Source organism: Agelaius phoeniceus, chromosome 4, assembly GCF_051311805.1.
Source record: "Agelaius phoeniceus isolate bAgePho1 chromosome 4, bAgePho1.hap1, whole genome shotgun sequence".
NCBI classification, from domain to species: Eukaryota; Metazoa; Chordata; class Aves; order Passeriformes; family Icteridae; genus Agelaius; species Agelaius phoeniceus.
The window spans coordinates 20,520,653-20,533,073 of record NC_135268.1 but is presented as its reverse complement, the minus strand read 5'-3'; the positions used below and the strand labels follow the sequence as shown (position 1 = coordinate 20,533,073).

The 12,421-nt window shown below is 47.6% G+C and overlaps 1 protein-coding gene across 1 annotated transcript; it reads left to right on the top strand.

Moving 5' to 3' along the window:
- The first annotated feature begins 89 nt into the window (after positions 1–89).
- Positions 90–12,128, top strand: NOA1 (nitric oxide associated 1). The gene is made up of 7 exons (XM_054633493.2): positions 90–1,137; positions 2,761–2,925; positions 3,633–3,829; positions 5,031–5,162; positions 6,665–6,781; positions 7,585–7,702; positions 8,283–12,128. Exons 1-7 carry the CDS (start codon positions 165–167, stop codon positions 8,486–8,488), a joined length of 1,908 nt encoding a protein of 635 aa, XP_054489468.2. The 5' UTR covers positions 90–164; the 3' UTR covers positions 8,489–12,128.
- Positions 12,129–12,421: the final 293 nt, after the last annotated feature.

The following is a 12,421-nucleotide window of genomic DNA, read 5'->3' as shown; positions in this document are numbered from 1 at the left end:
AGCGCGGGCCGGCGGCGGCGGTGGCGGCACGGCGGCTGCGCGGCCTGTGGCGTCACGCCCGCGTCTCCCGCCAGGCGCCCGCGCGCTCCGTGACGTCAGGCGCGCGCGCCCCGCGGCACGGTGTCGGTGTGTCCGGCGCCGCCGTCGGTGTGTCCGGCGCCGCCATGCTCCGCCTGGCCCCCTCGCTCCTGGCCCGCCTGGCCCGCGCCCCGCTCCGCGCCCCGCTGCGGCCGTGCGGTGCGGCGGCGGCGGGCCATGGCGAGGAGCAGGAGCGCTTTGTCTTCCTCGAGTACGAACCGGACCCGGCTGAGAGGGCGGCGGCGACGGCGCTGCACCGGGAGCGGGAGCTGAAGCTGAAGCCGCGGCAGGAGCGGGAGCTGAAGGTGAAGCCGAAGCCGCGCCAGGAGCGGGGCGCAGCGGCGGCAGTGCCGAGCCTGTCCGACCCGTCGGTGCCGCCGAGCGGCGTGAGCTGCTCGGGCTGCGGGGCCGAGCTGCAGTGCGGGCACGACGGCGCGCCGGGCTTCGTGCCGGCCGAGCGGTACCGCAGCCTGGCGTCCGAGGGCCCCGCGGGGCTGCGCGGCGCCGTGTGCCAGCGGTGCTGGGCTCTGGCGCACCACGGCAGCGCCCTGCGGCTGCGGCTGCCGCCCGAGCAGCACCGCCGCGTGGTGAGCGCGGCCCTGCGCCGCCCGCCCCGCCACGGCCGCGGGCCGCTGCTGCTCTACGTGCTCGACGTGATGGAGCTGCCCGACCCCGTGCTGCCGCAGCTGCCGGCGCTGCTGGGCCCCGACGTGCCCGCCGCCGGCGTGCTGGTGGTGGGCAACAAGGTGGACCTGCTGCCCGCAGACTGCCGCGGGCACCTGGGGCGGCTGCGGCGGCGGGTGGCGGCCGCCTGCGCCCGGGCCGGGCTCCGGGGACCCGCGCTGGTGGACATCCGCCTGGTGAGCGCCAAGACCGGCTACGGCGTGGAGGGGCTGGTCAGCCGGCTGCAGCGCTCCTGGAAGTGCGCCGGAGATGTCTACCTGCTGGGCGCCACCAACTCCGGCAAGTCCACGCTCTTCAACACCCTGCTGCTTTCCGACTACTGCAAGTCCCGCGCCCCCGACATCATCGACAGGGCCACCGTGTCCCCCTGGCCAGGTCAGTGCACTGCTCGGCCCTTTGTAGCACGGGTAGTGGGGGATGTGGGGGGTGCAGATAACAGTGAGCTGTGCGCCTCTGGGCTGCTCTCGGCCACCCCTGCAGCAGGAGAACCTGTCACCAAAGTAGTACGTGCCACCCTGAGCTCCTCAGTGGTGGGCACCAAGCTCCACAGGTGTGCCATGCTTCAGTTTTTCACCTGTGAGGAGTGGCTGAAGTGTCTAACCCGGAGAAAAGGGGCCTTGGGAGATGTTATTATCGCCGGCTGGGGGTCCATGTACAAATCACGAACAAGACGGGACTGCTGAGGAATGTGCTGTTTTATTTTTCAGCATCAGTCTCATTACATGGTTATGACAATGGGAAGATGCCAGCAGCTCACATCCCAGGCAGCAGACCAAGAACTTAACGTTACAACTTACTTTATAAGTTTTTTATAATCACACAAAGTAAAAGCATATTGACAGTAGTTCTATCCAACCACTATAGGAACAAGTGCCTTTGGTTATAACAATGCTTGCTTATTTCAAATACAATACCTCCTTGTAAGCCTTAAAACACAATGCACAGAGCTCCATTATTAAGCTTCAAACTTCCTAATATCTTGCTAGATAAACTTTTCTGTAGCTTAGGGAGTTAGGCTAGACAAGCGTTAATACACAGACCATTGTTCTATTTGTCCTTGCTTTTCTACTTTTTAAATAATTTTTCTGCTGACCTATCTCATGGCTACTGCTTAGCTCTAATCACAGTTCTGCTGTCTCTGAGGCCTGCCTTTTGCAGCTTTCCCAAAATCCTCTGATGTTGTGGATTCCCACAGTTATCACTCTGCATCTATCCAAAAGAAGTTGTAGCCAGGTGGGAATCAGCCTCTTCTCCAGGGCAGCCAGTGACAGGAGAAGGGAACATAGCCTCAAGATGCACTAGGGTAGCTTTAGGTTGAACATTAGCAGGAATTTCTTCACCAAAAGGGTAATTACAAATTGGAATGGATTGCATAGGGAGGTGATGGAGTTGCTGTGCCTGAATGTGCCACTCAGTGCCATAGTCTAGTCAATGTGGTGATGATCTCAGAGGTCTTTTCCAGCCTAATTGATCCTGTGATTCCTCACAGGAGGCAGCAGGAGTGGGATGCATGTGCTGAGGGTACTGTACATCCTGTAGCACTAAGAAGCTCGTTAAACCAGTGTGGGTCTGTGTGCACCCCTGCCAGTTAGGATGGCACCTGATGTGCTTGCCTTGCCCGTCCCTATGCATTAGAGGTGTCCTCCAGTCTGGAGAGGCTGGGAGGTGCAGTGGTGAGCACCTGTAGGACAGACCAAGCTGTCTGGAGTTGAGGCTTGAATGGAGTGTACTAAGACAGCCTTGGCACCACTCAGCTTTGAGACCCTTTTATTCAAACTATGTGTGAGAACAGGTCTTAAGCAGGTGGATGGCTTGTTTTTGCTTCCCCAAGTTGGGAGGCTGGTAGTTTATGGGAGCAGCTGTAGTTTTACCTCTGATTTTGTGTTACTGGGTTTCACCAAAAAATTAGAGAAGCAGTTTTTTTGTAATCTTGTTCCTCAGAGCTGAAATGTGACAAGCAGTCTGAGATCCAAAAGTGCCTTCTGTTTGTTTTTCCAGGAACAACACTGAACCTGTTGAAATTTCCAATTATTAACCCTACGTGTGACAGGATATTCCGAAGGCAGGAGAGGCTAAAAGAAGAGGCAACAAAAACGGAAGATCAGCTAAGCAGTGAAGAAAAAAAGTACCTTAATCAACTTAAAAAGCAAGGTTACCTAGTGGGTGAGTAAAGGTGTTACCTTTCTGCCCATAATGAAAACACTGCACTACACAAAGGTTAAATTATTTTGACCAATGTTTGCTCCCAGATTAGTGGGGGCAAGACCTCTATCTCCTTTATAAGCAGCATCATTAGTAGTTTTGAATACCTATCAGCTGCTGTAGTAGCAGAGGGTTCCCCTGTGCAATGCATCTCCTCTCTGAAGGAGGCTGGCAAATTGTGATAGCTCAGTAGTTTGCAAGGATATCACAGTATGGGCCATCTCTTGTTCCTAAATAAGGAAAATAAGTTTAATTTTAAGTAATCACATTTGGGCTGCAGGCTACAGGGGTTGTACATCATTTTAGTTTGTATTCAAAAGAGGGGGGTGCCAGAAGATAGGTCTGGTTTTCAGATAATTCTGTGTTTGGCAGTCTGAAGCACTGAAAATAGAAGGCAGCCTACTTTACCATAAATTGGAAATAACTGAGTGTCTGTGATCTGTTCCCTGCTGAGATTTTGGGGCATGAGGAGTGCTAAGCAAGAATTATAGAAGGGATTTCTTATCATTTTGGCTTTTGAGCACATGAATTTCAAATATACATAGTGTCTTTATCACCTTTATACTACTCATGTGCATCTCTTTTAAGCCATGAAAGGGGCAGATGTTTGGTTGAAGGAAAGCAAGTTAAAAAGTAAATTACCAGGAAAACCTTTCCTTTTAATCCAGGAAGAGTTGGAAGAACATTTCAACAGCAGAAGTCTAGTGCTGAGATTGACTTCGACCCTGACACACTCTCCTACAGCATGGATGAAGATCCTATAGATGCCCCTAAGAAGCTTGAGGAAAGGGAGGAGTTCACTCACAACGAAGTGAAGGATGCTCGGTGGTGTTTTGACACTCCAGGAATTGTAAAGGAAGACTGTGTGGGTACTCTGTGGTGCTGTGTTTTGGGGTGACAGGGTTTGGGAGGGCTGTTCTGCCTTAGCTGGGCCTGTGGGAGAGTGCTTCTGCTGTAGTCCTGGCATTAGGATTCTCTCAGCTTGGGAATTGTATTAAGATAAGGTTTAACTCGAGAGGGGTTCATGTGGTAATGCTGTTGCATTCTGAGTAGTGCAATACTGCCAGCTTTGCAAAGGTGCTGCAGGGCTGTGTCACCAAGCTGCCACAACCTCTGAACCAGGGGAAGTAAGCAAGAGTGCTCTTAGCAAGTTCACACCAGCATCACCCAATGGAGCTGACACTTCTTCAGCTCTCCCAGCCTATGGAAGAAGGTGGAGCTTAGGAGGATAACCAGAGCTGTATGACTAAACCACATCTTAGAGAAGGCATTCTCCTGAAGCTAGGAGTATCTGCAATGTTGCTGCTATGGCTGCAATGTGTCAGGCCTTTGTCAGTAGGGCAATGCCCCGCTGAAGCCAGTGCTCACAAAGTGCACATGTCTAAAACAGGCATGTTTTGATTTTTGGTGTTTCTAATACCCATGCAGAACTGTAGGTCATCTTCTGAGGAAGATTTAATAGTACAGGCAGACAGGAAGGTTCTGAGGAGAATGAAGTGCAAGGACTGTGCTGACACTTTACGGGTTGAGTCAGGTGCTGCTTTCATGAACACTAGGAAGACTCCTGGTTTTCTAGTGATCTATTTGTCCATTTGACCATAACATGCTTTACTAACCTGCACTTTGGTCTCTGATAGCTAGTGTAAAGACTGGCATCAGCTACGAGACCTGGTTTGGTAACTTGAGATTGTATGTGTTCTTCCCTTCTTCTGGAGTTTAATACTTGTGGAAAATACTTCCCACATCCAGAAATAGTTGCTTCTGTTTCTGATTCTGATTATTCTTGTGCTCTCCTTTGGAGATCTCCATGCCAAGTTTCAGATCAAGTTTTGTTCCTGCACTCAGTGTTCAATCTGAGTGGAGGACAAGCAGATTGTCTGTGGCAGATTTTGGCAGGGGACATTGTTCCTGTTTCTCACTTACTGGGTGGACCAGAATTGAACTGTTGTGTCAGATGTTCTTGACATTGCTTTGATTGATCTTTTCTTCTATCAATATAATGCCAATACTAAATTCATTGTTCCCATTGAAACATCTGGAATGAGTTATGACAATTTATTTTGCAGGTTTTGAATCTCCTAACAGAGAAGGAAGTAAAGCTTGTTTTGCCATCACATGCCATTGTTCCACGAACCTTCATTCTCAAGCCAGGAATGGTGTTGTTTTTAGCAGCCTTGGGGCGTATAGACTACTTAGAGGTAAGGGAAGAAAGGATTTTGGGAGCAGCTGCTTCATCTCTTACTGCAGTCCCAGCCATAAAAGGCTTTCTGGGTAGCTTTCCCAGACCCTTTCATTGCTGCTTTGGAGATGATGAATCAGTTCCTGAATCGTTGCATGAAGTCAAAATGCCTTGGGATGAGTAGCTGGAAGGTTTGTTTCCTGGTACCAGCATGCAATATTACAGAGTGTATAATGGGAACTGCTTTTGAATGCTGACAGACATCTTCAGTTTAATGTACTTCCCATGACATACAGAGAAGTGTGAGGGAGGGAGGAGAATGTCAGAATTAACAGGGAAAATAGGTGGGTTTCCTCATTTCTGTGCTTTGTGAAAGCTGCCTGCTAAGAGAGAAGAGCATAGACATTTTTCTTTCCTGGCAGACCTCTGAAGAACTTGCCTGAGGAAGCAATTAATTGCATGTGTATTTTAGTTTCTGTAAAAGTATTTTTCAAATGTATTGTGTGTGTCCCCTGCCAATAATTTCTTCCATTTATTAAAAATCCCATGCCATACACCTTTATTGAACTGTGTGGAGTTGACCTGCCATGGTGCTTCCTCTGTAATGGGCAGTTTCTTTCATAAGAACATTAGACATTATCATAAGTCTTAGATAATTTTCTCAGGAGCTTGTCCTGTTTTAGGGGTGTGTATGGCTATTCCTTTGTTTCAGTCTGCTTTCCAAGATCACCACAGAAATGTTGAATTGGTACTTTGCTAAGGACACTCCTGACCTGCTGGAAGAAAACCAGAAAGGTGGAGGGGGCAGGATTCTAGAAAGTAAAAAATGTACCGGCATGGCAGGAGCACACATCAATGTATCAATCTTGTGTATCTCTCCTGGTATCTTGGAGGACAGTTGTGCTCAGATCATGACAGAAGCTCCTGCCTCAGCTTACACCTTTGAGCTTGAAGGAATTCCTGCCCTTATTTCTGGCTGCTAGCAGTGTTTGGAGAGATCTCTCCCCTCTCTGACCTTGTTTTCTATTCCTGCAAATGTGATGAGAGTGCCTGCTGAAATTGCTCCACCAGCTTAGCTTGAGAGCAGCTGGAACCAAGTCTTCTTGAATGAGCACTGCGTATTAGAAGTGTAGAGTGATAGGAGAAGAAGCACCAGACCAGATGTCCATCACATCTTGCACTGAATAACCACACTGAGTTTATTCTTGTGAATTAAATGAGAGCAAAGATGTCTCTTGGATGATTTACCTGAGCTGAGCAGCTGTGCTGGCAGTAAATGTGGCATTGGGGGTGCTTTGAGGCAGGATGGTGAAGCTGTGGGTCTTCTCTTCTGGAAACTCAAATCCCAGTTTTATATAAACCCTGGCTGCTGTCTTTGGCAGAGGCAGGGACCTCTCAAACAGGGAGGGGACATCCAGTAGGGCAGGTTTTCAACATGCAGGAAAGAAATGGGGCAGGAGGGAGCAATGCAGGGCTGCTTTTCTCTTAGCATAATTAACATCCTTTTGGTATTTATTTCAGGGAGAAAAGCCTGCCTGGTTTTCTGTCTTGGCTTCTAACCTGTTGCCAGTCCATGTTACTACACTGAGTAATGCAGACACCCTCTATGAGAAGCATGCAGGCCAAGAGTTCCTAAAGGTAAGGGGAGGTGGTGGGGGGAGCTTGTGGCTGCAGGTAGGCAGGACCCCTGTCTGGGGCACAACTGACAGGGAACATCCACAGGTATCAGGAGTTGGGCACTTGTGCAGTGGGTGAGTGGAGATGCCCTGTGGAGCAGTCTTGCACAGACTCTGTGGCTGAAGTGTGTTAGGAAAGAGCACCCAAGATGATGCATTTTCAGCAGAGGTTCTGCTTCTAGAATTTAGGCTGATAAGATTTGCAGTGCTCTGCTTACTCATATTTGGCTCTTCTTGAACAGCCTTAAAGTGCACAACGGGGATATTTTCCATGGCAAACCTGCAGACTGGGGTTTCAGAACAGATTGCAGCTGAAAAATTTACTTTTCTTATTCTTTCCCTGCTGGATCTTCTGCAGGTGTCTTCATCTCTTGGTGGTCTGACTTCTTCCTTGGTATGGCAATGTTCTGTGTAGCACTTGCAGAGGATGGGAGATGGGGTGAGCTGTCCCTGTCCTGGTATCTCCATTCCTGTGCACATGGAGAACAAGTGCTGTCACTCACATCAAGGCAGCTAGCCTGATCCACCAGCTGCATTCTGCAGTGGGCACTCCATCTTTGCTCACCTCCCACAGGGTTCCTCTGGGTGTCATCCTGACTGTTCTGACAAACATGAAATAACTCCTGGAGGTTTTCAGTCCAGCTCTTAATAGGCTAACAAATGTTTAATGTCTTTATTCTTCCTTGTGCCTTGCTTGCCAGTTTGAGGTAGGAATGCTGAAGAATCTCTTGACTGTTAAATAATTTCTCTGTATTTTAATCTTAGGTTCCCATGGGTGGGGAAGAGAGAATGAAAGAGTTCCCCCCACTTGTCCCTCAGGACATTACACTGAAAGGAATTGGTACCACTGAGGCAGTTGCAGATATCAAGCTTTCCTCTGCAGGTAATTTAATATTTCTTCATTAGTTTGCTTTGCAGGGTCTGCATCTTCGAAACATTGATGGGAAGAGGCCTCTGAAGGGCTGAAGCTGTATTTCCTGCTCAGAGCAGGACAGTGAACAACACAAAATCATAGCAGCAGACTTTGTCCAGCTGAAGCGTGGCAGCCTCCAAGAATGGAGAATGGCAGCCATGCTTGTACAGGATGGCAACATTGGAATACTTTATGTTCTGGCTGCCATACAGGTTCTACAGCATCAGGAATGGCTGTGACACTGTCAGCTGTCCAGGTGAGAGGGAAAGGGCCATTGATTGGAAAGCTTCATTCTTGTGTTTTTGTAGTTCCCACCATCCCTTTTGAGTTTACGAGGAAAGAGCTGTGTCTGAGAAGAGTAACCTGGCTTTAGGTGCTGCCTTCTGCTGGGAAAGGGCTGGAGATGACCTTTGAGTTTGGTTTCTCAAGCAACCACACGAGGATAGCTCAGATTTGTAGCCACTCTGGGAGGCAGCAGTTTGTGTCAGAACTTTGTTTTGGTCCTGGGGACCTGTCTTCCTCACTGTCTGTATTCTCTCTGGCTGTGCAGGCTGGGTGGCAGTGACGGCTCACGAAGAAGAGGAATTGCTGCTCCGAGCCTACACTCCCAAGGGCACTGCATTGGTGGTGAGGGAGCCTCCCCTTCTGCCTTACATCAGTACCATCAGAGGGGCCCGGATCCCAGGCACTCCTGCCTACAGGACCAAAAAACCTCCTTCCTTTGTGGAAAACCTAAGAACCACGGGAAGCAGATAGCGCTTGTCATCATCTGAGCAAGGCAGAAGCCAGAACGGCCCCTGGAGAACCTTGTGACTTACTGGTATTCAGAAAATGCTGGGACTCATTTTGAAAGGCCAGCAGGCACATTTTGGAAAGCAGGGCTGGGGGGGAGTTCGACAAGTCCACATGTGATCCAGCTGCTGACCTGCAGCCATTTTGAATGAACTGAGGGGCTGGGACCTTGCTGGGGGAGGAGAAACTGCTTTTCCCTGGGATCTGCATTGATGGGCAGATCCCTTTACTGTCCCCTCTTGAAGTACAGGGTGGAACTCACCTCCCTGACCTGGTCTGACTTTGCTGCTCACAGACTAGGTGGTTTCTTGCAGGCATGCTCCCTCATTTCAGAAATCATCACCTTGTTCTTAAGGTGTTTCCATAGTTAAGGGGGTGGAGGGAGTTGGAAGGAGCAGAGAATGCTCCAGTGTGGATATGACCCTCTTAGTGGGTGATACTGATTCAACAACATCAACCAGAAGTTGTGTCCTTTCTCTCCTTCAGCATCTGGAGCAGATTAGGGTGTGCAGTATCCTGCTTTTGGACACAGGAGAAGTGATTTAATGAAAAACAGGTCTGCTCATGTGCTTGAAGAGAAAAGTTTTGCAATTCACTGCTTTGATTTGGTTTCTGTAGCTTGGGTACAGGTTTCTGAAACCAAGGGTATAGAATAAAACTTTGCAAAGATGATCTTTTGTTGACTTAGTTGACAAGGCACTCTTTGTGTGGATATGAGCATTTTGCAAACACATGAAAGCTCCAGTGCAATAATAAACATGCTCAATCTGCCAAAGACAGGCAGACTGTGAGAGACACATTGCCACTCAGTCTGCTGAAAAAGAGGCAAAAAAAAGTATCTTCTAATCTCCCTACCATTTCACTGATTTACTCAGTCAGTCCATTGGTCTCTAGAGGCAGCTCTGCTGTCCTTGGGTCCTTGGCTGTTGTCCTGAAGAAGCCTGCGTGATCAGCAGAAATCATTGGCTCATTCAGCATCCTCTTCTCACCTTTGTTGCCTGTGGGATGGTGTATTGGCATTCCTTTAGGGAAACCTGTTCCTCTGCCCTGCTCTTTGTTTCCCCCCATTTTCAGCCCAGACCCACCATGTGGGTCTGTCTGCAGGCCATACTCAGGGCCACTCTCATCCCCTATGTGAAGCTGCTGGGACTTCCTGTGGAGCCACTTTCTGTGCTCTGTCACTCCTTCAGCTCTTCCATGCCCTGCACTGCCTCCTCCTTCCCTGCTCCCCACACTGGGGCTGGTGAGATGGGGTGGGCCAGGTGGGGTCATGGTGGCTTTGAGAAGCGCTGGGTTCAGCACTGTCCTGGGGGAGTTCCCTGTCCTTGCTGGCAGATGCCCAGTTCCCCCTGTGTAGAAAATCAGTTGTTCTTTATGAAGGTCAGTCTGCTGCCAGTGAACCCAGGGAATGTGGTTCACATGTGTGCAGTCTGTGTCTAGACTAGAGTTCTTCCTGTACATTAGACAAAATATGTGCACTCTGGCCTTGACTTCTCAGGAAGCCTTTTCTAGTACTTTCTAGAAGAAAAAAAAACTATGGCAGCATGTTCCTCGCTGCTCAGGCTGTGACTCACACAGCTCTCCTGTTTTCCTCTGTTTCTGTGTTGTGAAAGCCAGCACGTGTGTGGCCACTCCTAGGCTGTGCTTGGCAAGCCTCAGAGCACAGGCAGCAAGATCCAGAATGTGTTTTTTTCCAGCATGGGTATATAGGACTGTAGCTGTCTTCCTGGCTGGATTTCTTTGTGCTCTTGGCAGGCCTCACATTTGGCTGCCAAAATTACTGAAGGAGTTGCCAGCAGGACTGGTGTGAGGATTATCTGTTTTAGCTGTGCTAATCTTCACAATACTGTGATTTTCAATTTCCCCTTCACAAAGGGAAAAAACACATCTTTTTAATGTTTAAGAACAAGATTCTAGAAGCTTTTTTTTTTGAGAGAGATTCTTTTTAAAATTACTTTTGTGGTGATGGAAGAGAAAGTGTCCCATTTACCTCAACTGTTCTAACACACACAGCAAACCAACCCCTGTACAAATTCTGCTCATTCTTTTTGAGCAAGCCTTGGATTTATCAAGCTCTTTCCTTGACTTGCTCATAGCTAAATGGGAGAATGATGTTGCTTTGTGTATTTCTTCAAGACTGGGTATCTTGAACATTTTTAAGCTGGCAAGAGGCTAAACAACTTCTTTATGTGTAGAAACAGCATGAACAACTCATGTTGTGCAGTTTATGTCTTAGGCAAGAATACTGAGAAGAATGCAAAAGAATACTGAGACAGGGACCTCTGCATCTTGAACAAATGCACCAATCCAAACTTCCTCCTGCATGATTTACATGCATCAGATGGTGGTGAGAGAGGGAAAGAGTATCAAGATCTGCCAGAACTGCCACCTTACTATCACAACCCAAAAGTGGGTGAAGGTATTGAAAGATACCAAAGTGCCACCTCTTCCTTTTCATGCTTGGCTGTATGGCAGGTGTGGGGATGATGTACATCATGAGAAGGGACTGGTAGACAACACTTCCCCTCTGCACATCAGAGGTGTGAAAGGCACTGTAGCTTTTGGAGGAAAAAGCCACTATAATGTTCTTGTGGGGATGGTGCAATTGTGCAGTTGCCTGAATTCAGAGCTCTGCTTACAGGCCACAAGAGGATCCCTCACTCCTGCTTGTCTAGTTTCCAGCTTAAAAGTAGCTTTGGTACTGATTTCCATAAAAACATCCATTTCTTAGCATAACAGTCATGGGCTGCAGAGGTGAATTTGCCTGGCTCTGCCTCTTTGCTTTGTTAAGTTCCCACACATATGGTGGCTTTAGTTCTTCCTGGAGCACTGCCTGGGGTGGTGTCACTCTGTTCCCAATGTGAAACAGACTGTAATTTGCACAAGATGTTCCTCAAACTTTTATAGAAGAATAAAAGTTTGGATTTGTTTCCATCACTGAAGTGTCTGGAAAAAGAAAGGTAAAATGATTAAGAACTTAAAACACTCAAAAAGTCAAGAAGAGGGAAAAAGCTGGAGCAAATAGAAGAAAAAAAGTAAGAAACATAAACTGCCTAAAGGAGGACTGCATTTAGAGACAACAAGGTTTATACTTTGTGGTCTTATATGAAAATCTCACCACAGGAACATTTGAAAACCAGGGCCTGGAGTTTGGGCCCCAAAGACCTTTAAACAGTTCTAGAATGGGGCACAGTTGATAAGTGTTATGGATACAGAGGGAAACATAAATAGCTACAGTTTGTCTTCACAAAAATGTCAGAAATCTGTCCACAGAGATCAAATATCATGTCTCTGTGATCTGATGTATGCTCCAAAACCAAAACCACAAAAGAAAATGTCCTACATTTGTTTTAAGGGTACATGTGAACTCAGCAAGCAGTTCTTGAGGTGAGAATACCTTTAAACCTTTACACATTTACACATTTGCTAATTGAAAATAAAAATGTAACTACAAAATTAGTCCTGGTCTTTCCCTGTGCATGGTAGATTGTACTGCATTTAGTGTGAAATTAATCAATAGGTACATAGTCACACGAATTTTGGAATTTTAAATTAAGGTATCTACAGTTCTAGAAGTGTAGAATAAAATCTCTCTTTTATAACATTTGGTGTGGCTTTGGTTTATTTGTCTATAAGATGAGAAAACCACTTCTACAGTACATTCTATATTTGCAAAACAAGCACATTTAATTTTAGAAAAACACAGTGAAGTGAGGGAAGCCTGACATTTTTTCTAAAAGTCAAGGCAGGCAAAGTTAGAGGTTCGAAGCAGGTCCTTGAGCTTCTAAATGTCAGATTTGCCAAGACCTTAATAAAATCCTGCAAATACAAAATATGTTGTAAACATTACCATTGGAACAAGAAAATAACAATATATCAAATAAATGTGCAAAGGTT